The sequence below is a fragment of the Akebia trifoliata genome, chromosome 10 (genome assembly GCF_017979445.1).
Source record: "Akebia trifoliata isolate Shusen 1 chromosome 10, ASM1797944v1, whole genome shotgun sequence".
Classification (NCBI taxonomy): Eukaryota; Viridiplantae; Streptophyta; class Magnoliopsida; order Ranunculales; family Lardizabalaceae; genus Akebia; species Akebia trifoliata.
Genome location: NC_141384.1, coordinates 19665370 through 19692827, shown reverse-complemented (window position 1 = coordinate 19692827; position 27458 = coordinate 19665370). Strand labels below are relative to the sequence as shown.

The window sequence follows — 27458 nt, the reverse complement described above, 5'->3', positions numbered from 1 at the left end:
AGTAATTCTGATAATATCATTGGTAACCTAGTAAACACCCTGTTAACTCTGTTAGGCCATGTTTGCTGACCCTGTTTGTACTATGGTGCCTAATGTGCGATTGGTAAAGGGTTTGTTTGAAATGGGTTCTAAGATGCAGGGGTCCAGACTGGGGGAGGCGTCGGAGCCCAAGAGGTTGACGGAGCTTGTGGTCTCGGTGTTGGTGCCAAAATGAAGAGGGGTCAATTTGGTTGTACATTGTTAACCTGTGTTTTTTCTCTTCTCTTTCCCACCGGCACTGGCTTTTTCTTAGAGGGAATCCTTGCTGCCGTCCCCAGGCTTGTAAAATCAAATATCAGACCGGTTCGGATCCCATCCTCAACCCGATCTCCTATTTGTACTAGGTTTGAGAAGGTGCCTGTAGTATGTCCCACCAGATGAGTATAAAAGGCGTGTCCTAGTGTTGAGATGAACGTGGTATTTAGATCTTACTCAGTCATCGCAGGCCTTACTTGTGAAGCAGACTCTCGCCACCTCTGGGCATATTCTTTCACTGTCTCCCTCTACTTTTGTGTCATCTTGGCCATGTCGTTTTGGTCCAGACCCACATCTGTGTTGAACTTGTAATTGTGTTAGAACATTTCTGCTAGGTCTTGCCAATTTTTTATGAGCATGTGTGAAAGCGCCCTCGATCCGCGGGGTGCGTGGATCCGCTTTTGACTCTTGAAGTTTGGGAGTCGCCACCTAGTTATTGTGGTCTAGGAACCAAACTGACTCTAACATGGATAAAAAGAACTAATCTACCACAAAAAATCTGAATTCGGGGATCATGTTACGGGGTTGGAAGGTGTTAGGCACCAACCCCGCCCGGCCAAAGCCGGTCTCTACTAACTTCCCAAATATATCACATTGCTAAAAACCTAGATAAAAATAAAAAAATTACATACCTTTCCGATAGCAAGGATTTTGTTCCCTCAGATCTGACAAAAAGAGCTCCTTGTACTGTATACTCCCTTGCTTCGTTCTGTCTCCGGATTTGACTTCAGATCTCCTAGATCAAGGTATCTCCTTGTTTTTGGATTTGAACTCTTCAAGTTTGTTACGGACTTGGGGGTGTTTTTGGAGGGATTTGAGGTATTTTCTAGACTAAAATTGAAGGAGGGATGTTAGGTAAGGAGTTGGGACTCCAAAACTAGGGTTTATGGGGGGCTAGGGGAGCTTCTAGACCTACTTCTCTTAGGGTTTATGATTTGATACGAAAATAGGGTGTGAGCACCTCTATTTATAGATGTTTTTAGGGGTTGATTTGGATAGAGTTAGTGTTTAATTAGAGATCTTTTAATTAGAGTTGTGTTTTAATTTGACTTGTTTTAGGTAGAATTGTGTTTTAATTAGAATTGTTTTAGGTAGAATTGTGTTTTAATTAGAATTGTTTTAGGTAGAATTGTTTTTAAGTTAGAACTCTATTTGATTGAGTTATTATTTAATTAGAACTCTATTATGACTTTTGGTCTTATTTGATTGACTTTTAATGTTTTGACTTTAGTCTTAATTGATTGACTTTTAATATCTTGACTTTAGTCTTGCTTAATTGACTTTAATTTTGACTTCAGTCTCACTTGATTGACTTTAATACCTTGACTTCAGTCTTGCTTGATTTACTTTTAATTTTTGGAGAACCCCCCTCTAAAATATCTTTAATTCTTTGGACCCCCAAATGGAGGGGTCCTTAAAGAAATATCCCACGAACCCTCAACAATTTTGCCTGAGAGTCCGATTAATCGATTTTTTAGGTTCAAAATTTTAAATTAATTTCATTAATGTTTAAATTTAATTATTTAATGTTTTATTTATTAATTTCGAATTTTTTAATTATGAAAATTGTGAAATTACCGTTTTGCCCCCGGAGAGGACTTTTCACGTTTTAAGTCGGTTTTTAATGTTCCAGGATGTTTTAGAATCGATTTTTCGTAAGGAATTCAATGGAAATATTAGTTTTTGTTATTTATGAAGTTTTTGTGTGAAATGGTTGTGAACTTTACGAGGGGCATTTTCATAATTTTGTCAAATTCTGTTAAAATTGGTGAAATGATTTATTTAGTTCCGATTTGTTATTTTATGTGTTCGAGAGAGTTTTCCTAAGCGTAACGTAGGCTCTAGGGTTGTTTTGAGGTTAGGGATATTTTGGTAATTTGATAATTTTTAGTGATTTTTATCGTGAAGTTTCTTTCTGGTCTGCAAGATGATGATTTCTATGTTTCTGGGGTCGTATTTTCCTAGCGTAGCGTAGTTTCTAAGGTTTTGTCAGTTCGAGATACCTCATTCGGATTTCTGAAACATATCTGGTAACAAAATAAAGCATTGGAATACACATCCATCATTTGGAATCATTGCAATCGGGTTGACGAGTTGATCAATCAGGCGGATGCGAAAATGGGGTGTCTACAATGTGATCTAGTCCTGAAAATCATTTAAGGGTCGGCCCCGTTAGGCTTCTTTGGAACAACTATACTAGTAGCTTGTCATCCTCGCCTTATTGGCACATAGACCCACTATACAACTTCAAATGCGATAGAGGATACCCCATCCCGTTGTATTTCTCAAATTCTAGACATTTGAATTTGGCCGACAGTTGTACATTAGGATAAAAGTAGAGGTCCTTAAACCGAGTTTCGCTCATGGTGTTGAGGCATTTGATTTTCCTCATTTCTTCTTGAAGGGACTCGATTTGTTGTGCCATTTTTTCGTCTGTCGTGCTTTTGGCCTTGTATTCACACTCGTCATCAGGAATGACTATAAGGGATGGTCGATTCTACAAAATGTAAAGCGGGGGCCTCTGGTATCCTGGCACTGTGGGTAGTAGGGTGGTTTGTGGTCATTGTGGAGGTTGTTTAGGTAGATCCTGATTTGACCCTGACGCATGGTGCTGCACTGTTTGGGCCTGTATAAAGCTGACATTAGCTTATACGACACTCAATATTTTTTCTTGTCTATCAGTAATTTTTAATAATATTGCTATCCTTGCATTAATATCTGATGTTTCAGTCATTGCAGGCTATGGCGCTACAGATGTACTAATGGTAACAGTTGACAAATTGAGAAAATACGGAGGCACCTCTGACTGTTTGTATTTCTTTCGTTTGGCCACCTATGGGTACATAAGACCAAACGTTAATATCTTGTATATACAAAAAAAAAATGCATGATGTTTTATTAGGTCGGGTAAAGTTTTTTATTATAAAGTAAACGAGTTTTTTTTAAAGAAAAGAAAAATGTTTCTCGACGTGGAGCAGATATCAACACGGAGTTGGCATCAGTATAGAGCTGGATTGTGCATTTTTGAAAAATGATTACATCAGCACGGAACTAGCATCAACACGGAGTTGGCATTAGCACGAAGCTGACATCAACACGGAGTCGGCATTAACACGGAGTTGGCATCAACACAAAGCTGACATCAGCACAGAGCTAGATCGTGTATTTTCGGAAATAATTACATCAGCACGGAGCTGGCATCAACACGGAGTTGGCATCTTTTTTCGATGTATCAGAACGTTCAATTACTGTAGATTGTTAGTGACCACTGAATATTCATTTTCTTCTATACCTATCAGGCGCATATGATTCCCATTATACAATCTCATTCGTGTACGATCACCTTTACATTATAAGTTCACTAGTAAAGATAGAGAGGAATAATCCTGGATTCTAATTGCGACTCCACTCTCATACGCCTCCCATACCACATATGAGCTTAGTTATCTTTACTGTATATCATAGGATAGTACATCACTCTGAATGATACGACTCACTATTCTTTCAAGCATTTACAAACTCTTTAACAGCTCACCAAATAACTACATATGCATATAATTTTTTTAAACAAATGAGAAATTAACATTATAAGGTTGAGAATGAATATCTAGTTTCCTACCATACAACAGTGGCCCACCGACCTAAAATAAATATCAGTATAGGAAAGTAAATTGCGCTTCACGCTACAGAAAGTAAATAAACATGTAATCGATATAATTATCCCTGGATATTTGTTCATTAACCCACACACATCACAACCATGTAAAATGTAGACATTCTCCATCGGGTGTGACTCTAACATTTTATCGTTTCATTCATTTTTTTTTTATATTTTCATTTTTTGTCTTTCCGAATACACAGTTTTCTTTTTCGATTTTCATCAACTCAATATGAGTTCATTGAATATTAAAATCATTGTTTTGAAACCTTAAAATTCATTTGGACAATTCAATAAAAAAAACCATCACAAATTTAGTCAAAACGAGGTTTTGGTAACGTACGGAACCAAGCTATCAAAATCATGAAACGTAGGTGGAAAATTGGTCAAGTGTCGGAAACGCGATTTTTTCAAATTTTTTGAAATTGAAAACGGGTTTTTATGAAAATGAAAGCTTGAAACACGAGATTCGACATTGAAAGCGCCCTCGATTCGCGGGGTACACGGATCCGCTTTTGACTTTTGAGGTTTGGAAGTCGCCACCTAGTTATTACGGTCTAGGAACCGAACATTGACTCTAAAAGGCAAAAAAAAAAAATTAATCTACGAAAAATAAGAAACTAAGTCCGGGGATCACGTTACGGAGTTGGAAGGTGTTAGGCACCAACTTCGCCCGACAAACGCCGGTCTCTACTAATTCCCAAATAAACTACATTGCTAAAAGACTTAAGTAATAAAAAAAATAAAAGAAATTTATACATTTCCGAAAACAACGGTCTTGTTCCCTCAGATTTGATAGAATCGCTCCTTATATGGTACTCCTCGCTTCGTTTTATCACCGGATCTGATTTCTGATCTCCGAGGCGAGATATCTCTTTCTTAAATCTGGATTCTTCAAATTTATTTATGGATTTTTGGGTGTTTTTGAAAGGCTTCTAGGTGTTTTTCAAGCTAAAATCGAAGTATGGTGTTAGGTAAGGAGTTGGGGCTTCAAAATTAGGGTTTATGGGAGGTTAGGGAAGCTTTTTGACCTCATTCTCTTAGGGTTTATTATTTGATACGAAAATATGTTATAGAGACTCCTATTTATAAACTTTTTTAAGTGTCTTTTAGATAGAGTTAAGGTTTAATTATAATTCTTTTAGAGAGAATTATTGTTTAATTATGATTCTATTAAATAGAGTTATTATTTAGTTAGAATTATATTAAATAGAGTTATTATTTAATTAGGATTGCTTAGAATTATTATTTAATTAGAACTCTTTTAGGGTTTTGACTTTTAGTCTCATTTAATTGACTTTAAGATTTTGACTTTAGTTTTACTTGGTTGACTTTTAATATCTTGACTTTAATCTTACTTGATTGACTTTAGTCTTACTTGATTGACTTTAATTTTTTGGAGAACCCCCTTTATTATATCTTTAATTCTTTGGGCTCCTAGATGGAGGGGTCCTTGAATAAATATCTTGGCAACCATCAACAATTTTGCCTGAGAGTTTGATTGATAGATTTTTTGGTTCAAAAATTTTAAATTAATTTTATTAATGTTTCACTTTATATTATTTAATATTTTATTTATTAATTTCAGAATTTTTAATTATTAAAATTACCGTTTTGCTCTCGGAGAGGACTTTTTGCGTTTTAAGTCGTTTTTCAATGTTTTAAGATGTTTTGGAATCGGTTTTTCGTAAGGAATTCAATGAGAATATTGGTTTGTGTCATTTATAAAATTTTTTGTGCGAAATGGTCTTGAACTTTATGAGGGGCATTTTCCTAATTTTATTAAAATTTGTGAAAATTGGCAAAATAATTTAATTGGTATTGATTTATTATTTTATGTGTTTGAAAATGGTTTTCTTAAGCGTAATGTGGGCTCTAGGGATGTTTTAAGGTTATGGGTATTTTGGTAATTTGATTATTTTTTAGTGATTTTTATCGTGAAACTTTTTTTTGTCTGTAAAATGATAATTTCTATGTTTCTGGGTCATATTTTCCTAGCGTAGCGTGGTTTCTATAGTTTTGTCAGTTCAAGATACCTCATCCGGATTTTTGAAACATATCTAGTAACAAATAAAGCATTGAAATAAACATCCATCATTGGGAACCATTACAATCGAGTTGACGAGTTGATTAATTAGACGAGTGCAAAAATTGGGTGTCTACAGATGCCCCTCTTTGGTAGAGGGTTGAAGCAGACTAGATAGCAAATCTATTTTGGTAGATAGTGCGATATCCGAATGCCAAAGCTAGTGACAGTTCATTTTGCAGCCTGATTTAGCAATTCGTCGAGGCGTTCAGATCCTTGAGGGTAAAACTCTACCCAAACAAAAGGTTGTCAGGTCCTCGAGCGCGAGCTCTTACTAACAGTGTCAGATCCTTGAAGTTTAAAGAATTCTCCCTGACTAAAAAGTGCAAGTGTGAGTGTGTGTACTGTGTGAAACTGAATAAAAATTGAAAAAAAAAGCTGAGCATAATCTGAGTATAAACTGAGCAAAAGTGAGCATAATCTAAGCAAAATTTGAATGTCTTATTCTACCTACCCTGGGTGAATTTTGTTATTTTTTTGGAGTCCTACTCTACCTACTCGGAGTGAAAGAGTAATGAACTATTTTTTTTTTTAAAGAATCCTACTCTACCTACTCGAGGTGAAAGAGTAATGGACTAATTTTCTAGGAGTTCTACTCTACATACTCGGGGTGAAAGAGTAATGAACTATATATTGTTTTTTTTTGGAAGTTCTAATCTACCTGCTCGGGGTGAAAGAGTAATGAACTTATTTTTTCTGGAAATCCTACTCTACTTGCTCGGGGTGAAAGAGTAATAAACTAGTTTTTTGGGAGTCTTACTCTACCTACTCGGAGTGAAAGAGTAATGAACTAATTTTTTGGGAGTCCTATTCTACCTGCCCAAAATATTTGTATCTTGAGTATATATACTTAGGGGTGCAAGTTAATTCGGTTCAAACCGAGAACCGAACCAAATCATGTATTTTGGATTGGTTTGGTTCGGTTTAAATTAAATACGGTTCGGTTTCGGGTTTTAAAAATGAAAAACCGATGAGTTCGGTTCTCGATTCATACTTGATAAAAAACCGAACCAAACCGAAATCGAACCAATAATTATTTTTAAATAAAATATAAGTATTGTTTTTCATTTTTAAAATCCTAACTCTACCCTCACTCTCTCTATCGTCTCTTTCAGTTGAGCTTGCGGGCTGCTCTCAACTTTGGCGGTCGATCTCTCTCTCTCTATCTCTCTCTCTTTTGCGACTGCGGGCGTGCGGCTGGCGGTTGCGGGCTACCTCTCAGCTCCGACGACCGATGGGTCGTCTCTCACACACACACACACAGTCACATTGGGTAGGGTAGGTAACAATGGAGATGGCCATCCGAACCAACTGAACAATCTGTCGGAGGTGGCCATGTTTAGAAGATGTCTAAAAATACCCTCATCTTTTGATACTGTACATCTATATAATTACTGAATGTGCAATATCCTTTGATATCCAAAAAAATATGATAGATCTGACGGTTAAGGTTGGTTTAATTTTGCAGGCTTGAAGGTAAGGTAGCACTCATCACTTGGGCAGCGAAAGGAATCGGAAAGGCAACAGTCTCTAAACACGGCCACCTCGACATTACTGGTCTCTTCCATCCTCCTTCTTTTCTCCCTCCTCTGATCTTCTCCGTTAGTAATGGCGGAGGCAACGATTGGAACGGTGGTTGTGGAAATCTGCAATTGGTAAAGAAGGTATATGTTTCTAATTTTTTATTATTAAATTTGTGTAATTTTTTTTTTCAACCCATGAAACCGAACCGAACCAAACCGAATTAAGGTCGGTTTGGGTTGGTTCGGTTCTAGATCAAATCGGTTCGGTTATGGTTCTTATATAATGGAACCGACCTTAGTCGGTTCAGTTCTGATTTTGCTCTAACCCGAACCAAGTTGCACCCCTAATATACTCAACATGTAATTTCTTAGAAACATTGTTTTAACATATTACTTTAATAAATAACTATTAGGACATGTTTACAAATTTGGTGGAGAGCAATTTCAAGTCTCATATGTTCTACTTCCTTTATATATCTATATACTCTAACTATTGTTGTGATTTTATTTTAGTAGTTCATAAGCCGAAAAGTTATTGAAAATTTTACGATTCCATTAGAAGTTACAAGTTACTTGTAATTTCTTGATCATTAATAGAATAAAAATATTTTATTATTATTTATTAAAAAAATTCAAATCATATTTCCAATATTTATTATATTCATAATTCATAATAAACTACAAGTAATTATAATTAAAAGAGTTACTATTGCCACACCAACTTTTACTAATTCCACACCAATTTATATAAATCACCAAAGAATTGCATTCAATTTGTTGGTGTTAGTAATAATTGGTGTGGCAGTAGCAACTCTTGTAATTATTTTCTTTGCCTAATGTTAGAAAAAAAATTGAATAATTAATTAATTCAATATAATAAAAAATAATTTTTTTATTTATAATTAATTACAGATTTTTAAAATATAATAATAATAATAAAAAAATATAGAGTTATACTATAATTCACGTGCAACGCACGTGTTCTTTACTAGTATTTATAAGATGAAAATGTATCTCGATTATTAAATTACCACCTAAAAGTTAGCGATTATTTATAAAAAAATCCTTGTATCAGGGTCCGTTAAGTAATTTTTTCTGAGAAGAGAAACCTATCTCGATTATCTAATTTCTTTTCTAATTTGAAAAACAAATAATAATCGAAATTTGGAAAGTAAAATAAAAAACCCTAAAATCCTAATTCGATACGGACTAGCGATCTCTAATGAATCCAAAAGAATTTCTTATTTCCTCTAATTTTAATTCTAAGCTTCAATGTTTGAGTGAAAACCTGCAAATTGGGAGCCAATATTGGAAGAACAAGCAACAACCACCACCATGTCATCATCATCATCTACTTATCTTCTTCTGCTACGCCTTCAAGAAATCCTAAACGCATTCTCCAGTGTAAGCAGCTCTTCTTTCCTCCATTTTTCTTGGGTTTCGCCACCACCACCACCATCTTCTCGTTCAATCGATCTCAATTTTACCTTTATAGAAAAATAATCTAATTATTTTTTACCTCACATCATGATCATCATCTCCTTCTCAGTCGATCAAAGCTGAAGATAGTTGTAATTCCGAAAATGGTGTTGCCACGGTTGTCGAGTTCATCAATTCTGTCCGCGATGCCACTGTATCAGATTTGGAGGACAACCAGGGTTCGAAGCAAAATGCGGTGGAGGTCCTCACAGAGCTGCTCCGCTTTGTTTCGTCTCCCACCTTGGACCAGGTTCGTTTCTATCCGCATTTGAATTGACTAGGCTTAGTTTCTATACATTTCTGACTGAAGTTTTTGTGTTGCAGGCAGTTGTGGACGCGCTTGCGTTTGAGTTGCCCAAATCAGTTGCGAAGTTTGCAGTTGTTTCGGATAAATGTTGGGAGATTTCGGAATGTGTAATCGACTGTCTTATATTAAAGTGTAGTCCGAGAGAAATGCTCTTGGTTCTATGTGAGGTAATAATTTCATGATATGAATGGCTTGATACAACTTCTTTGATTGTTGGACGTAAGGAATTATTAGTACTCAGTATGTGTTTGGTAGAGGTTTACGATCCAAATGCGTATTTGTAGGTTAGTTCCATCATAGTTGAGGGCCCTTTTTTATTTTTTAAGTAAAATTATTATTTCTAGAAGAGAAAAAATGGATAGGAGGTTCGAGAGAGCTTCTTGAGTACGTAAGGAAAACAAAGCTAAACAAAGCAAACATGTCAACATGTTTTTATCTAGGAAGTTATGTATACTGACATTATCTGGAAACATGGCAATCACTCTAAGCATGGGTTGGCTGTTGGGTCACTCAATTTCCTGTGAACAAGATGAAACCACATTTGATTTTGTAAACTCAAGAATCAACATGATACAAGACCACTTTGACAAGACTGTTTATATCTTGATTGTTGTTAAACATTTGTTTGTTTGTGTGTGCATGTGTAGTGTAATATGGGATTTGATAATATGCCTTGATGTTATTTGTTGTTAATTTTTATCAATGTAATCATGTCCTGTTTGGTTGCCTAATATTTTATATTAATGGTTTTTAGCAAGTAAATTGTCTGGAAACATGTTATTATCTTCATGTGTAAATATTCAATAGTGTCAATTTTGCTAAAGTTATCTTGAAAAATTGGAATAAATGTCTAATATATGAAAATATATGCCCAGGTACAGTTTTATTTTTATTAAGTGTCTAATATATGAATATATACTGGTATACAAATTTTAATATACCTTTTTCTCGATTTTTCCCAAACTTCCCAAATTTTGCCCCCCCCCCCCTCTTTTTAAATTTCCCTATCGACTTGGTGATGATGCTCACAATTACCATCTAGAGGTTACAGTTTTGATCCTCCTAGCTTACCTTTAGAGTACCAAAAAAATAAATAATGAATTAGGATGGTGAAGCAATGTAGATTGCAATAGAACTTGTTAAGTTAATTATTGCACCCAACGTGTTCAACCACCTAGGCAGGGCCCAGGTGGCAGAACCAAAGCAATGTAGGTTTGAAGCTATGTAGATTCAAGTATACCTTGTTAAGTTAATTACTGCACCCTAGATGTTAAAACACCAAGGCGGGGCTTGAGTGGTGGACTCCATGGGGCCTAGGTTGGTCTTGGTGAGGCTTAAGCCAAAAAAAATAATGATAAATCCATTAGATGAATGACTGAGATAGGAGGCTACTCCTAGAGATTCCAAATAAAAATGAATCATTAGAAAATCCATATTGATTTCTGGGAAACCTGTGTCTTTCTTGTCATCTTAGTCGCATATTAAATGGAGAGCCCCAAAAAGGAAAGTTCTTGCCTAAAAATCACATTTGAGGTTCTCATGGTTGAGATAGAAGGATAATCTTAGGGACTTTCAAGAAAAAAAGGATTCCTAGAAAGCATGTTCTGATCTCTAGTAGACCTGTGTTTTCCTCTCTTCACTTTTTTGACATCTATGATAGACTACCAAAAACTAACTGAAATACCTCCTTCTCAATTTCTATGGCTGGCGCCTAGGCACTTGTATGGCCTATGCACTAAAGGATGCCTAGGCCCTAGGCGCAACCCTTGACAATAAAGACTCCATCCACCTTTGACACACATAGGGGTGGACCCAGAAAAGTTCACTTGCGGGGGCCGAATTAAGTTTATGAAAATAAAATTTAAAAAATTACAAATAATAATGTATATTCTTTTTTATAATAGAAGTCGTATTACATATTCTTTTTTTTCCACTAAGCTTGTTTTTAATGAGTCCAGTAACTCGGTGCTAGTGGGATTTGAACACAGGTTTCTGGTATCATCACCCAAAGACTTGCAATCACATGACCCTGTGATCATGTTGGTTGTTTTCAAAATTACAAAACTAATCTTTTCACCATGTAATTTTAAAACCCCTTCAATTTAATATTTTAAAGTAAAAATAAGTCTATTTCATACATGCTTTTGCATATGAGAAATGCTTTCCTTACTAACCTAGTAAGATGATGGTCGTTGAGCTCAAATGGATTACCAAATTGGCAATCCAACACCACAGCCTTCTAGATTTCATGGAAAAACTCGTATAAAAAAATGTATATATATATATATATATATATATATATATATATATATATATATATATATATATATATTATATATATATATATATAATATATATATATATATATATATTTTTTTTTTTGGCTTGATCCCAGGTTTTGAAAACTGATTGCTACTAAACTCCTACTGAACTCTCAAATTTAAAATTAAAATTTACTGGTGAAAAATAATCTTTGTTAAGGTTTTTTATTTATTTTTATTTTTAAAGTTCATGGAATTTGTCCTCTACATCCCTATGGTATCAGATTATGTTTTTGGAGGCCACAAGTTGAGTTCAATGACCCTTAGAAAGACTTGAAATCTTATCGAGTTAGTAATGCTAGACTTACTCTTTGCACACCCAACTTCTAATGTAAATAATATGAAACTTTATTTTTTAAAATTTTGTGAGTCACGGTTGTATGTGTAAATATAAATATATATAATAGTAATTTTTAAAAGAAATACACTTCCTAACTAAGTAAGATTTTAACTCTTGCTAAGGGTCCTTGAGCTCAAATGGATTACCACATTAGCAATCAAACGCCACAGCCCTCTAGATTCCATGGAAAATCTTAGATGCATAAAAAAGAGTTTAAAAAAACATTTTTTTTGGGCTTGATCCAAGGTTTTGAAGATGGACAGCTATCGAGTTTCCACAGAACTCCCAAATTTAAAATAAAAATTCAATGGTGAAAATTTTCATTTATTTTTTATTTTTTATTTTTAAGTTGACAAAATTTTGTCCTCTACAACCTGGGGCATCGGATCATGCTCTTTGATGCAACAAGGTGAACTCTACCCTTAGTAAGAGTTGAAATCTTACTAAGTTAGTGAGGCTAGTAAATATAAAATAATATATATACAAATTTTTTGTGGGGGCCACAGCTCTACATGAAAATCTATTCTTGTACATAAATAAATATATAAAATAATATATTTTAAAATTTTTGTGGGGGCCACACCCACCCCCCTTAGTCTCTATATAGTTCTGTCCCTGCACGCACACACACACACACACATGTATTCTAAGTGGACAACAAACTATCAATTCCTGAAGGCACCTGAGGGGCAATATTTTAAAAGAGTCTTTTCGATTCAAGGTAACTAAGCAAAAATTGGCGACTTTTCCTTGGATGTGGTGATGAAAGAATTTATAATCTAGACACATTTACCTTTTAATTAATGAACAGTTTTTCTTCTTTCGGTGCTATCTTCAATTGCGAGTCTTGGTTTTCTTTATTTTCCTCTCACACAACACCAATAATTTTGCAAGGTAATATTGTTGTAGAACCTTCTCCTAGCATTCCAACACCTAAAATTCCAAACCTGCTTGTGTTTGCTATATCCAAAGCTGCTTCCTAGTTGATTTCTCCTTTCATTTCATGAATCCGTTTATGCATTAACCCATTATCGTGCAGCACTCCCCTTTCAGTCTCTTTCTCAATCTCTGAAACGTTATAGTGATCAATATTATCAATGCTATCTTTTTTGCTGTTCCTTTTGTCAATCTTTCTTCTCAGTCCATATCCTAGGATTTTTTCACATTTCTATATTATCCCTAGTTTTCAATTTTTTCACCTTTATAATAGGTTATTTTTTCCTCCAATTTCTTGAGTTTTTTGGGTAGTCATTGAGTTGATCTTGTAAATCGGCATGACTATTGCTGAAATAAGTCGAGTTTACCAACACCTTTTTAATTTTTATTTCTAGTTTTTTATTGTTATCATTACCCCTGCTATTCTTTTTATGTGACATGAATTTTGATATTTTCCCAAGATAGCCATGACACATTCCATATCATGCTTGCTTTGGTTTCTCACCTGTTCTCCAGATCAGTCTGAGATTTTTGACATTAAATAGTGTCATGTTTGATGCATCAATAATGTCCATTAAACTCACATAGACCTGATTGCTTTTTGGATAATCACATAGAAGTGAGAATTGCTTACTTTTTTTTTGGTGATAAGTTTGAATTGATTACTTCTTTCATTTCTTATTTTACTTTTCTTTTTTCCTTTTCATCATACACTTATTTATTGCCTCAGATGTTTTGATGAATTGGAACAGGCATTAGATTCTCCTAGTGAAATGTTCAAGGCACCTGCTTATTTTGCTCCTCTTATGATTGGGCTCTCAAAAGGTAATACTATAAAAGAAGAAAAAATTTTCATTGTAGTATTTAAGCTTTAAATGCTGCACCCAAATCCATAAAGACATAAAATACAAGCATAACCTGTAAAGGTGACTCTTCCGGTTTACTTGATTTTTCGAGAAGAATTCCTGGACATGATTGAAACACAAAATCTTTATTTAGTTTATCTTCAATTTTTCTAAAGTATTGGTAACTTGGCCATAATTTTTATTGAATTAAGTGGAGTCACCATTTATGTGAGTGTTTAATCAGGTTTCATGCCATATTGAAAAGTAGAAACTAGATGAAACCTAGTTAATTTGAAGACACCTGAATTACTGGAAGACATGACTTTAGATAGAGTTGAATGGAGGAACAAGATCCATCCAACTGACCCAGATTTGATATCAACTCTCCAATTTTTACATAGGCAGATAAATTTATCCGGGTATACAAATGTTTTAAAACTGTATCCAATTACATAGTATTTACATAGACAAATGAATTTATCTATGGGGAGTGTATCATTTTTACCCCCCCTTATTCCTACACTTGATTTGAGTCGCTAGTACACAAAAATTGACGGAAAAAGAAACCAATTTCCCCATCTCTCTTTCTCTGCATTCTACCCAAAAGAATGTGGCCTCCCTTTTCTCTTTACAAGTTCTCCCTAGGCTCTCTATACATATTCTTTGCAAAAAAAAAAAACAAATGATACACGTGCATATTTCACCTAGAAGAATTTGGAGAATAAAATTGTTAATCTCTCTATCTCTACAACAGCTGTAGTTTGGTTCTCTTTGCATTCCCAAATTGGTCTCTTTCTTTCTCTCTTTTCTCTTCTTTGAAGGTACAATTTTTTCCCTTTTTAGAACCACAAGGAAAACTATTTTTTTTTTTAATTTGATGGGCAAATTGGACTTGAACCCACCATCTCAAAGTTGCTTTGCAATGTGTCAAACCAACCAAGCTATGGTTCTAAGCTCTATAAGGAAAACTCTCTTAAAATTCTGGGAGCGATTCTTGGGAATAGCCTTGCAACGAAGACAAAAGATTTTTGGTAAGGTCTTTTCGGGCCAATCTTGAGCCTCAAATATTAGCTATATTTCCCTTTAAATTAATTTGGGATTCTATGGTTCCTTCCAAAATCTCATTCTTTGCTTGGTTAGCGGTTTCGAACAAATTATTAACTTTAGACCATCTTATCTCTAGGGGTTTCATTACTCCAAACTTTTGTTTCTTGTGCTGGGCAAATGGGGAATCTGTTGACCATTTGTTAATTCATTGTCCTGTTGCTTTCAAAATTTGGTCTCATTTCTTGTGTTCGTTCTAATTGGTGTGGGTTTTTCCCTTTTTGTTGATTGATTTTTTTGGAGCTGTGGTCTTAACGTCATCATTGGTAGGAAAAAGTTTCTTTGGGCTTTGCTCCCTTTTGCTATTGGCTGGAGCATATGGGAAGAAATAGGAGAATTTTCTTAGGTGTGGAGAGCTCTTTTCACAAGATGATTTTGACGGTGCTTGGTTTTCCGTTTCATTGGTGCAAGTTGAATTAAGCCTTTAAATGGATATTTTTTGAGGAGTTTGTTTTTAAGTGAGAATCATTGTGTGCTTTGTAGTTTGTTTCCTTTGCTTTTCTGTTTTCTTGTTGTTGCTCTTCTTCTTCTTTGTATTTGTGGTTGGTCTCCTCGACCTCCTTTTAGTAATATGAATATGTTTGTTTGCCTATAGGTATATAAAATTGAAGGGGTATTATTGGAAATGGGATAAAGGAGGAAAGGAGAAAAGGCAATAAAATTGAAACTTTCTCGAGATACATGTGAGACAGAATTTGAACCCTTCTTCATGGGTGATAAATATTGGGAAGACAACCGTTGTGTTATATACATAGGGTCAGGTTCCGGTGACTCATGAAGAATGACACATGGAAAAAGGTAATATATAAAATTGAAGGGGTATTATTGGAAAGAGGATAAACGAGGAAAGGAGAAAAGACAAGAAAATTGAAGCTTTTCCTCGAGATATGTGTGAGATTGAATCTGAGCCGTTCTTTATGTGGGAGAAACATTGGGAAGACAACTGTTGTGTTATACGTACAGGGTCAAGTTCTAGTCTTATGAAGAATGAAGCATGGAAAAAATTCATGATCCCAAGTTCCCAACCGTTAAAACACAAAATCCAACAGTTGAGATTTATCCTCGGGTCAACTATCCCCGAGATGTGTGTTATTAGTATATTATATATAGGGTTGAGATCAAGTGACAATCCTCATTTGACAATCCAGTTGACAACCCTTTGTTCTATATCGGTTAGAAGTTTGGAATGGGATGCTTTTTTGTGAGGGTGATCTATATGGTAAGGAGATCACTCTAAAAAAAAATCAACCCATTTGAAACTTCTAACCCCTTCAAAAGTAGTTTACAAGTTAATAGTAAAAATTGACGGTTGATGATTATTCAACTTGCAAACCACTTTTGATGGGGTTAGAAGTTTTGGAATGATCTGATTTTTAATGAGTATGATCTCCTCACCATAGAGATTATCTTCGCAAAAAATCACCCCATTTCAAAACTTCTAACTCTATAAGACAAAGGGTTGTCAAATAAGGATTGTGACCTGATCCAACCCATAAATATATACTCTACAGTTTTAGCTTCTAATGCTTCAATTTCTTCAACTGGTCTTTGAGAAGTTGCAAAGCATCAAGGTTCATCCATGGTTAAAGATCCCTATTTTGTTTAGGCTCTGAGCTGCAGCTTGAAGGCTTAAAATGTTCAAAGCAAGCAATTTTTTTTCTTGAGTATCCATATTTTCTAAGGTTTATTCTCCAACTAATTGAACAAAGATAGACGATCTTCACTGTAAGAAGAGGAGTTGAAGCTTTACTTCCTCTTAAGGTTGAATATTAATGAGCTGTCCCTCTTCTTGATTTGAAGAAGGATAAAACACCTAGTGCAAGGAGACATGAAATGGTAGTCATTCGTCTGTGTTTTAAAGGAAAAAAGAATTTATAAAAAATTTCAATCTAGAAGGATGAAATGACATCTGCAACGAAAAAACTTCATCGTAGGAGGTGTCTGCTTGGTGTTTGGCTCTAGTTGAGCCGAATGAGAAAATGACTGAAAGCTCATTCACATCATCACATTTTAAAACATAGACCTATTTTTATATGATCCAAATTGGGCATAGTAGTGAAATCTCGTCAACTGATTATCTATTTCTTTGCTTCAATATCTTGTTTAGAAAATGCAATTGCAAAATTTGTCTATAAAGAGCTGACAGAGTTTTAATATTTTTTTTTTGCTTCTCAGTGTTTCTTCGCATTCAGAGACGTCACTTTGAGCAAATAAAAGTAGCAGTTCCTATTATTCTCAATGTTCTAAAGGCCGTTTCTTCTGAGTCAGATGATGAAGATAAAGATTATATTAAGGATTTGATTGGCAGAGCAATAAGCATTGCCACTTCCATTCAAGAAGTTTGCCAAAAGTTGGTTTGTGACACTCGGCAATTTTTTCTCCCTGTTTTTTATTTGGTGTTTGTTGGTGTTTAATGTAGCTCCGCCAGGTCATAATTCCACATTCATTTAATGCAGCAGGATGGTGGAAGAAAACAGGAACTCCGTGCTCTACTTGGCCTATTTGTTCTACAAGTCATGGTTGGCACCATACCACATCAATTAAGTTCCAGTTTGGGTGTTCATTTTCATCCTATTTTCCTTCTTGGTATTTCCTTTTGTATATAGTTTAGACTTCACGATCCATACTTTATCTTTGTGTAGGCTCTTGTTTCAAGTAGTCTGACAGATACAGTTATGGACTGTATCCCAATATTGTCACAACTATCACACTTCCTTCCATTTTGTGATTTATCATATCTTGGTCTTATAACTGGATCTGATGTTGAGGCATTTACTAGCATCATTCTTGGAGGTAATCTCAGATTAACTTTTACCTGATCTTTATTACTTCATGTACTTACTAAGTAGAAAGGGTTTTTGATTGATTTTTGTCTAAATAATGCAGTGGACAGCGATGATTATATGAGTTGTTTTTCCCTCATAAAGCATGGAGCATCTCTTGCAGGTTTCTACTGCTCTATTATATTTGCACATTTTCTATTTGTTCCAATTGCATTTTTTCTTATTATTGTATTTGTGCAGTGATTTGGGGCCATATTTCTGATGAGGTTGTGAAAGCTGCGAAGGAGGATTTATCTGTTGTCAAAGACAAACTCCGAAGTAGTCAAATTAAAAGATGGCAAACAATAGGCATGCTAAAATATGTACTCTCCTCCATCGATCAGCCTTGGGAATTAAAGAAACATGCCATCTTTTTCTTGTTGTGTATTATGGATGGAAATCTCTCTCAAAATTGTATGAACGAATATGCAGATTGCTCATTGTATATGCCTAGTCTTTTTGCTGCCTTGCAGGTACCTTTTTTTTTTTGGCCCTCTTCCTGCAATTTCTATATCACAATTGATTTTAGGGTAAATAACACTTTGACCCCCTATGGTTTGGCATAATTCTTTGTTGATCCCCTAAAGTTTTGAGAATTGCATTTACCTCCCCTATGACAAACGTTGATAACCTTCAAATGTTATTTTACCATTTTACCTTCTTATTTTATCTTTCTTTGATTGAAAAAATAAATTTAAAAATAAAATAAAAATGCCCCCATCTAAACATTCTCACTCTGACACACGAACCCATTATTTTTACAAGGATTTTTTTGTTAATGACAAAGAATGACATTTAAAAAAGGGTAAAATAGTCTTTATAAGAAGTAAAAAAAATCACATTTTAACTGTTTAGTTGATGGAAAATAGGTGGAAAGTGGGGAAGTGAGCCTGTTACATAACTATAGGGGAGGTAAGTGTAATTCAAAACGTTAGGGGGTCAACTTATAATTATGCCATACCACAGGGGGTGAAAGTGTAATTTACCCTTGATTTTATTCGTTCTCTAACTGTCAAAAGCAACATTTCAGGCTATTGAAAAGACCATTATATATGCATCAGATGCAGAATTACGAAAGAATGCTTTTGCTGGGTTGAAAACGGTGAGTTTTTAGAAGTGCATCATTATATATTTTGAAGTTTCTGATCTACAATTATCATCTTCATTCAACTTGTTACTATCGTTTTTTCAAGTTTAGTGTGCTTCTATGATGTTCTTGCAACTTCAATGAATGCAGAGAACTTTTCTTAGCTTGTTTAAACAATGATTTTCTTCATTGTTTCTTTCCTCCAAGAGTGAGGTATTTCAGGATGGTAGAGGTCTGGGGGACCCCAGCCTGGTAGTTTGGGTGGTAAGGTGGGCCGTCTCTCAACGTCTTACTTGGTGTTCCTCTAGGGGCGGGCAAGGTATAGATCTAAGGCTTTGTGGGATTCTATTATTGGGAGATTTGAAAGGAGACAATCATTCTAGAAGAATTGTTACTTGTCTAAACTCCCAAGGAGGTAAGACTACCCTTGATGGGGGTTGCTAAAAATTTGTTTGAGAACTATTGTGGAAAGCTGAAAGGTGATGGTCATACATGTCATCTTTCTGATAAGGAAAATGTTTGTTTTACCCACCAAATAACAAAGAGGAAAAATATTGTTTAACAAGAAATTCCCGGGGCTTGGATGTTAGACACTGAACATATGAACATATCATTTTTTGGGTAAATGGTCCTTGTGGTTTAGTTAGGAATTATGTTATCTTGGACTTAGTGTTTCATGGAACTTGGGCTTGAGGAGTTCAAATATTTGGGAGTTGGATGATACTGCTTGCCTTCCTATTAGACTGGGTGATGACTCCATATTTTCATCATAGGACAGGAGGCTATGGAACTGTGATGTAAAAATCATCATTTCAATTAGATATTTTAGTTCATCCTTGACAACTGCTGTAGCTACCTTTCCCTATAATAGTATGGGGATCTCCTACTTCTTCCATGGTGTCGTCATATGGAACTACTTTAGATAAAATTCTGATGGTTGACGACCTGATTAGGGGGACAAGAGTGATGTCGACCGATTGTGTCACGTGCAAGGATCATACATTACTCCATTGTCGTTTTGCTAGGGATGTGTGGGATTCTTTTTCTTTTCCATACTTTCAGCATGCGTTTGAGTTTTGGTTGGACCACTAATGCATTCTTGACTCATGGTCCACTAGTGCACCCTCATCTTTCTGTAGAGCTCTGTGGAGGTTGCTCCCGTTCATTGTGTGCTGTGCTATTTGGAAAAAAAAAAGGATCAAGTGATTTTTGAAGGTCTCAAGTGAAAGTTCAGGCTTTGAACCTTGTCCTCCTCGTGTTGGGGGGGGGAGAGAATAGAATTTTTATGAAAATCCTGGAATTTCTTTGCCTTAGTCTTACTAGGGATAGGGGTGTCCATGGATAGTCAAAAATCCGAATCTGATTTGAATTCGAAAAACCAGATAATATCCAAAAATTTTGGATATCAAATTCTGATTTGGATGATTAAATCTATTTGAATTTTTATCGGATACGGATTCGGATGTTAACACATTGAATCCGGTAATATCCGATCCGAACTAATATATATATATATATATATATATATATATATATATATATATATATATATATATATTATTTTATTTATTTATTATTTATTATATAAAAATATGTAATAAAACTTAAAAACAGTTTCTTCTTCAGTACTTCTCCTCCATAGTTATCCATCTAGGGTTTGGGGATGAGGAGAACTATGCCATCTTCGTCATCTTCTCCGATGACGGCGAGCGACGGTCGATCATTCCATTTGCAGGTAAGTCTACTTCTTTCTCTCTCTTCCCACAAAAAACTTTGCCCTCTCCTCTCTCTTTCTCTTATTGTCTCTCTCTCATCTTTAACCTTCCTCCATATTTATATCATATCTTCCCTTGAGAGGTTTGAGGTTGAAGATAGCTGATTTTGATGATGAAAAGGTTGAAGATGGGTTTAAGAAAATGGAAGGGATTAAGATGAATGGATTAGAGAAAGTGGAAGGGTTGTTTATACAAGATGAAGGCAAGTTTTTTGTTTTGATGATGAAAATAAGTTGGATTTGAGGAAAAACTCGAGATTTTTTTTTTCTTTAGGTTAATGGAATCGGATATTATCTGATAGGATAATCGGATTCGAATATCATTTTAAAATATCTGTCGGATTTGGATTTGAATTTGGATATCTAATGAAATTTTCGGATTCGGATTTGGATATACCTGCATCCGAACCGATAAGGATCTGTTGACAGCCCTAACTAGGAAGGTCAATAATGAATTCTACTCCCCTAGAGCTATTCACCTATTACCCAATATCAATGTGGTCTCTTTAATTAACAACCGAGAATAGCCACACAAGATAGAACAATAGATCTTGCAAGATGGAGCTAACTAGATCATGCGTAGATAAACATGCCAATCAACCTAAAAAACAAGACACAAGCGTTTATGGTGGTTTGTAACTTGCTTACATCCACTCCCAAGAACTCTTTCCCTAGGACTGCGGTCTTTTTCTTATTCTAGGAAATATGTTAGGACGTGTTTGATTGCACGGCAAACTCTAATGAAAATAGTTTGCCGTGGAAAATTTAAATTTGACGGTGTTTGAGTGAAAAACTAATATAAAAAGTGGGGAAAATGATTTGCCATGCGCATGAGATTTACTGCTTGAGGTAGCAAATCTTTTCTCAACCCTCCTCCCCTAAGAAAATGATTTGCTACACGGCAATAAATTTGAATCTCATAAATGCCCTCATTTCTCAGTTTAAAACTTGATATAAGAAATGGTCATTTTGGTCAAAAATCATAAAATTGCAACTAATGACCCTATAATCAAGGTGGTTAGTCAAAACTACAAAAAATATCTCTTTTTATATATATTTTTTTATCTTATAATCTTAAAAAACCCTTAATCAGTGTTTTAAATTACAAATAAACCCTTTTGATACATGTCTGTTTCCTCGTATACCATCTTCTAATTTAATGAAAAAAAGAAGAGGCACTTTCCTTACTAACAAGATTTAAGGGGAGTTGAGCTCAAATGGATTACCAAATTGGTAGTCCAACACCATAGCCCTCTAGATTTCATGGAAAAATTCTAATCCAAAAAGTAATAATAATCTTTTTTGGACCTCATCCAAGGTTTTGAAAATGGTCGGCTATCAAACTCCCAAATTTCAAAGTAAAATTTAACAATTCAAAATGACCTTTTTTTAAGTTTTTTTTTTGTTCATAGAATTTTGTCCCCTACATCCCTGTGGCATTGGATCATGTTTTTGGTTGTCACAAGGTGAGCTCAACGACCCTTGTAAGATTTGAAATCTTACCAAATTAGTAAGGTTAGAATTAAAAAAAAATTTAAATAAAAAAAAAACTATATGACCCAATTTATATGAAAATGCACAGAGATTTTCTGTGTGATTTCCCATGATGTGCTCAAACAGTGGAAAAGGATTTGCCAGTACGTCATTTGCCTGCCAAATGATTTTCCAGGTAAATATTTTCCCTGCAATCAAACACGCCCTTAATAAATTAAGATTTTTTTTATGTATGTGAGTCATCGGCTCATTGCGTGTCTAATGGGCATTGCTTTGTTAGCTAATAGTGTTTGCTTCAAGTGTGAAAAAGGTGATCCTTGGTCACATTCATTTCTAGCATGGAATGCTTGTGTCTAAGTTTAATATTTTCACTGTTATTTTCTTGAGTACAGTATTCCAATTTTCCTGTTTTGACTATTTCACTTTGTTGATTTCCTAATCTCTTCTTCCATACAACAATATGATCAGGTACTTGCTGATATTCCAGCTTATCAAAGGTTTGACATTCTGAAGGCTTTGATAACAAATAATAACTCACCTTCCATGGTAATCCATGTTTTTTTAGCCAATTTACATGTTTTATAAGCATTTATACAAAATTCATTTTAATTTTCATTAAAATTTTAAATCGGTGGTTACATTTCTGTACAGATAGCAATTTATATAGGTCTTGTTAAAGAGGAAATACTCAAGGAAAATTGTCAAAAAGGTTTGTCAAGGAATGATGAAATCATACAAGTAGAAAACAAGGTTTCTCCAAGTTCACCATTTTGGAGTTCCAACGTTCTGGACTTTGTGGAGTTGGTCTTAAAGCCTACAAAGGGTGGGCCTCCATCCCTCCCTGAGCAGAGTGATGCGGTATTTCTTGTCTCTTCTTATATTTTGATGGGGTTGATTTGAATTCGTAGTAAATCTTACCCACTCTAATCTAACATTCTTCTTTTAATTTAAAATACTATATATCAATATGATAGTTTTCAATTTGTTTATTTATTTCGGTCATCCCAGAAATGGAACTTCGCGAAAACATTCCGGTCAGTGGAAATCCTACATTTTTGTTTTGGAAATGATGGAAGTAGTGTTGAAGTTTATAAAATAAGTATAAAACACAGTAATAAGCCATCCAACTATAATAAATAGCCATTTGGAGTGCGGAAATGCTGATGCATGTATTTAAGCACTTGAAATTTAAAATAATTTTAAGTACACATGTAAATGATCATGGTTATCAAATCATATCAATGAAACTACGTAAAAGCAAAAAATTACTTGAAACAAGGGAAGGTCACAACCATGTAGATCTCTGCATTATGGTCCATATTGTCTCCAACCTAGCTAAGGATCATTTGAGAATTGATGCCTATGCAATGATAGTACTATGCCCAAGGCATTATAGTATCAGATTTGTTAATCTCGGACACATGGATCATATCATCACATTAGGCAATATGTAAACTACTGTTAAGAGAACAGAAACTACGTAAATGACACTCCTAAATAATATTTGCTATTACGACCCTGCTTGGTACGAAGCAAATCATTTGCAAATGCAAATGATTTGAGGGAATCTAATTTACAGATGCTTGGTTACATTTTGAATTTTTTTTTTTGCATTGCAAATTATTTCCATGAACCTCTTAAATCCTTCACAAATTTCAGCAAATAGTTTGCAGCCCAAAAAGTGCTGCAAATCATTTGCGGTGCAAAGCTTTTGCATTTGCAAATGATTTGCATGGTACCAAGCAGGGCCTACATGTTAACTACTAAGCTCACCCGTGTTCAATGTTTATAATTTTTAAATCTTTATGCATAGAATACTATTGTTTTAAACTAAATAAGCAGTAGATGTTCAATGTGCTGGTTAACATGCTTGGGGTACATCTCATATGCCTGCAATAATTGTACTAATATTTCTAATTTTCTTCTTCATTTTTAATATGTTTATTCAAAAATTAAATAAAAAACAAAGTTTAGGAAAAAAATTAATTTGATCATGCTTAAAATCTTCTGAAGCTATACGACATAATTCATGCACAACCATGGTTGATCAGTGCGAAAATAAAATAAAGTGAAAATTTTCATGTTTTTGAAATTATTAACCCATATTTTTTCTTCGAAGTTTTGTAAATTTTCTGTTTCTTGGGGACTTTTAGACAAAAGTAAGTGAGTCGCTCTTGTTACATGGATGATGTTGTCGAGGTACTTTACTGCTAAGAATGGACAACTTGACTGCTCTAACACTAGTTGTAACTGTATTTTATAGCTTAACTTTCACATTTTAATTTAAGTGACATGTATTCCTATATCAAATGTGCAGGTTTTATCTGCTCTCAACCTGTACAGATTTCTATTGATAACAGAATCAACAGGTAAATGTCATTTATGAAAGTAGGCCGGCTGCTTTCGCTCTCAAAGTCTGCTCTTTCATGGATATGAATGTGATTTGGTGTTTCTCTCTCTAATATATTATATCTTGTTTCTACATGCTAATAAAAGTATTCATGTGTGTTAACACTCTTGTACCAATATTTTAGCATTATAAAATGATTACTCGAGTGTGCCATGTTCTATTTGTTCATTGAGTACAAGTCCCACTCGATTTTTCAAAAACTGCAAGAAATCTCTTCCGTATTCTGATTCCAAGAATAGAAACTTTTTATGTTTTGCGGTTAAATTATTTTCCAATTCAAGATTTATGAGTTGTGGTGGAGATCCAATGCTTTAGGGTTGGCAGATCCAGGGTTTTGTACCTCACATTTTGGTCAGGGGAGTGGGATCTTGGGTTAAAGGGTTGGCTTTTAATTAATTATAAATATAGGAATGAGGTTTTGGGATCAGTGGTACGTGGGGTAATGACGAAATGCAAAGGAAAAAAAAAAAAAAAAGCAATACAATTAGCGGAAGAAGTTGAAGGCCCTTTATAAATAATCATGCGTGTGTGTGATCGATCACATTGATATACAACTTGGAATTTCTTTAATCTTTGATTGTGTTAATTTGCACCACTTGTGTCTTGTCTTTCTAATTATAATAATAACCTAACCATGATTGGCACTTGGCAGGAAAAACAAACTACACTGGAGTTTTGTCAGAGAGCACTTTGCGGAAGGCTTGCACGGAGTGGCTTTTACCTCTAAGAACACTAGTCACGGGGATTATGGCAGAAAACGAAAAGGATTATGATCAGTTTGCAGTTGACATGATATGTTCCTTAAATCCTGTTCAACTGGTTTTGTATCGTTGTATCGAACTCGTGGAAGAGAAACTTCAACATTCTGCATGATCTCTCTCCTTTTCAGGTGAAAATATTTACAAATTAAATATAGTATTTAATGGACATATGGATTGATGAGCCATACCGTTCGATACATTGAATACCTGTTGTTTGGTTACTTTAGTTGCATAATTATAGTGTTAATAGTTTCATTTTTTAATATTGGTGCAAAATGTCTAAATAATTTATTTTGAAGATTTTATTTTTCAGGTGAGTTTATAATTTTTAGACGAAACATAGAAGGCATAGTTCTTTCGGATTCGCTGATTCTTATTTCATTAGTTGGGGAGCCTTGACATCCTAATGTTTTTGATGTTATCAATAAAATTTTGTACATTGTCAAAATAATTTTCCTTTTTAATATATATATATATATATTAAAAAGCATATAACCATTATAATGTGTTATATAGTTACTTTTTGGAGTGTTCTTAGTAATATTTTACTCTAAATAAACTATAGCATATATATATTTTCTGCTAAAATTTTGAAAATAACAAAAAAAAAAAAAAAAATTATGAATAAAATATTTCATTGCACCATAAGAGAAGATTGATACTCATTACCCCTTACCTTCATCAAAATGCACCCAATCAGTAAACAGGTTGGTGAGAAAAAATGAATCAACTCATCGATTTGTTTTGAATGGGTTCGGGAAGAGGCCATTGCATGCAAAACAAATGGTGGAACCCAAAAAGACACCCCAAGAACAGAAATCAGATCCAATGACGATATCAAATAATTGCATCTAAAAACAGTGTTTTTCCAGAAAACAATTTGGACCAAAGGACAAAAAGACTTTAATAATCTATGATAATGTTGCAGCAAATATTATTTTCTTATAAAGACTAGAGCATTCTTCTCTTTCCAAATACCCCCAATAGATATAAATAATGTTGCATTGCATCGTATCTCATTTGTAGAACTTAGAACAGAAAACAATAATCAGGTTCAGAAGCAGATGCGGTGGTTTGCGTCTTTTTAGAAACAACTTCCTGATTGAAAGAGCTATTTTCTTGAAGAGGAAAATCCATAATAACCTCTTCATTTACTGCCATTTTCCCTACTAATTCTTAATCATCAATGTAGGTGACCAAATACTGTTATTTTTCCTGCCACAAAGGATCATGAACAGTACCATTGTTTTTTCTACTTCAACACCACCAATTGTGGCTATTTTTCCTGCTACAACAGCACCATTTATTATTATTTTCTTCCTGCAACATCTCAATCACCTACAGCCGCTAAAGATTTGGAAACCCACTTAATTAAATTTAATCGGAGATTTATCTTTAGACCATGGACTAACAGGCAAAATGTGATCCAACAGACAACTGAACCCTGGAAAGTACAAACGCTATCAATTTCAATGTGAGATGAACCAAATCAATTCACCAAACATACTTCGGTATTTGTGGCGTGGAAATTTAAGCCCATATATATTTGTAGTGGTAACAGACCACCAGCTCTATAGCTGACATCCATGGCGGCCTACTTTCCGGTGGCTTTTACTCTGGTATTGTTCTGACTCCTTGCACGTAGAGGGCTCCTCCTTGATTGGTTTCTATTTCAGTAGTTCTTTTATTTAGGAATCCTCAATTGTTATTTAATACTCTTAGTTTGTTTTGTTTTATTTATTTTTTATTTTTCCCTTAAATTGTTATTTAGAAGTTTATTTCCAATCATTGGAGTCTCAAAATATGTCACAAAGGAAATAAATTAAGTTTTGGAGGAAGATCCCCCTTTAAGTTGGATCAAATCTGTTCTTAGGATCCAAGGATCCTATCATCTGGTATCAGAGTAAAAGATCTTGATGTCAAAAATGGTGATTGTTAAAGAGCTGAGTGAGAGAATCGGCTCGTTTGAGCCTCAGTTTAATCAACTAAACATTGATGTTCATGAGTTGAAAGAAGGGATGCAGGCGATTCAAACAACCTTCGAGCGTTTGGTTGCGCAGATCAACCACCAGTTCGGGAAGCGCCATGTGCTCCTACTAATGTTCAACAAAGAGTAAAAAATCAACAATGCGACATAGCAATACAAGGTTGTCTGTTTTGTATCGATTTTCCAAGGTTCGACGGAGATGATCCAGAAGGCTGGATTTTTTGGGCTAA

At 34.6% G+C, this 27458-nt stretch overlaps 1 protein-coding gene across 7 annotated transcripts in view; it reads left to right on the top strand.

The window, feature by feature from the left end:
- The first annotated feature begins 8691 nt into the window (after positions 1–8691).
- The window catches only part of ALF4 (aberrant root formation protein), a 47295-nt gene continuing 28528 nt past the window's right edge, over positions 8692–27458 (top strand). Inside the window, exons 1-15 of one of the 7 annotated variants that reach the window (XR_015181964.1) lie at positions 8692–8965; positions 9111–9290; positions 9365–9514; positions 13697–13769; positions 17069–17247; positions 17350–17412; positions 17536–17686; positions 17780–17839; positions 17917–18188; positions 18746–18817; positions 22539–22616; positions 22722–22893; positions 24388–24439; positions 25133–25369; positions 26675–26860. Coding sequence is in view for 3 of the 7 variants with exons in the window: in XM_086455205.1 (XP_086311331.1) it covers positions 8897–8965; positions 9111–9290; positions 9365–9514; positions 13697–13769; positions 17069–17247; positions 17350–17412; positions 17536–17686; positions 17780–17839; positions 17917–18188; positions 18746–18817; positions 22539–22616; positions 22722–22928; positions 24388–24439; positions 25133–25353 (1827 nt within the window). In the remaining 4 variants the exon portion in view is untranslated. Of the gene's footprint in view, positions 8966–9110; positions 9291–9364; positions 9515–13696; positions 13770–17068; positions 17248–17349; positions 17413–17535; positions 17687–17779; positions 17840–17916; positions 18189–18745; positions 18818–22538; positions 22617–22721; positions 22929–24387; positions 24440–25132; positions 25505–25554; positions 25702–26674; positions 26861–27458 lie in introns of those variants that run through there. The other 6 variants (XR_015181963.1, XR_015181962.1, XR_015181965.1 and 3 more) reach the window with 6 other exon arrangements.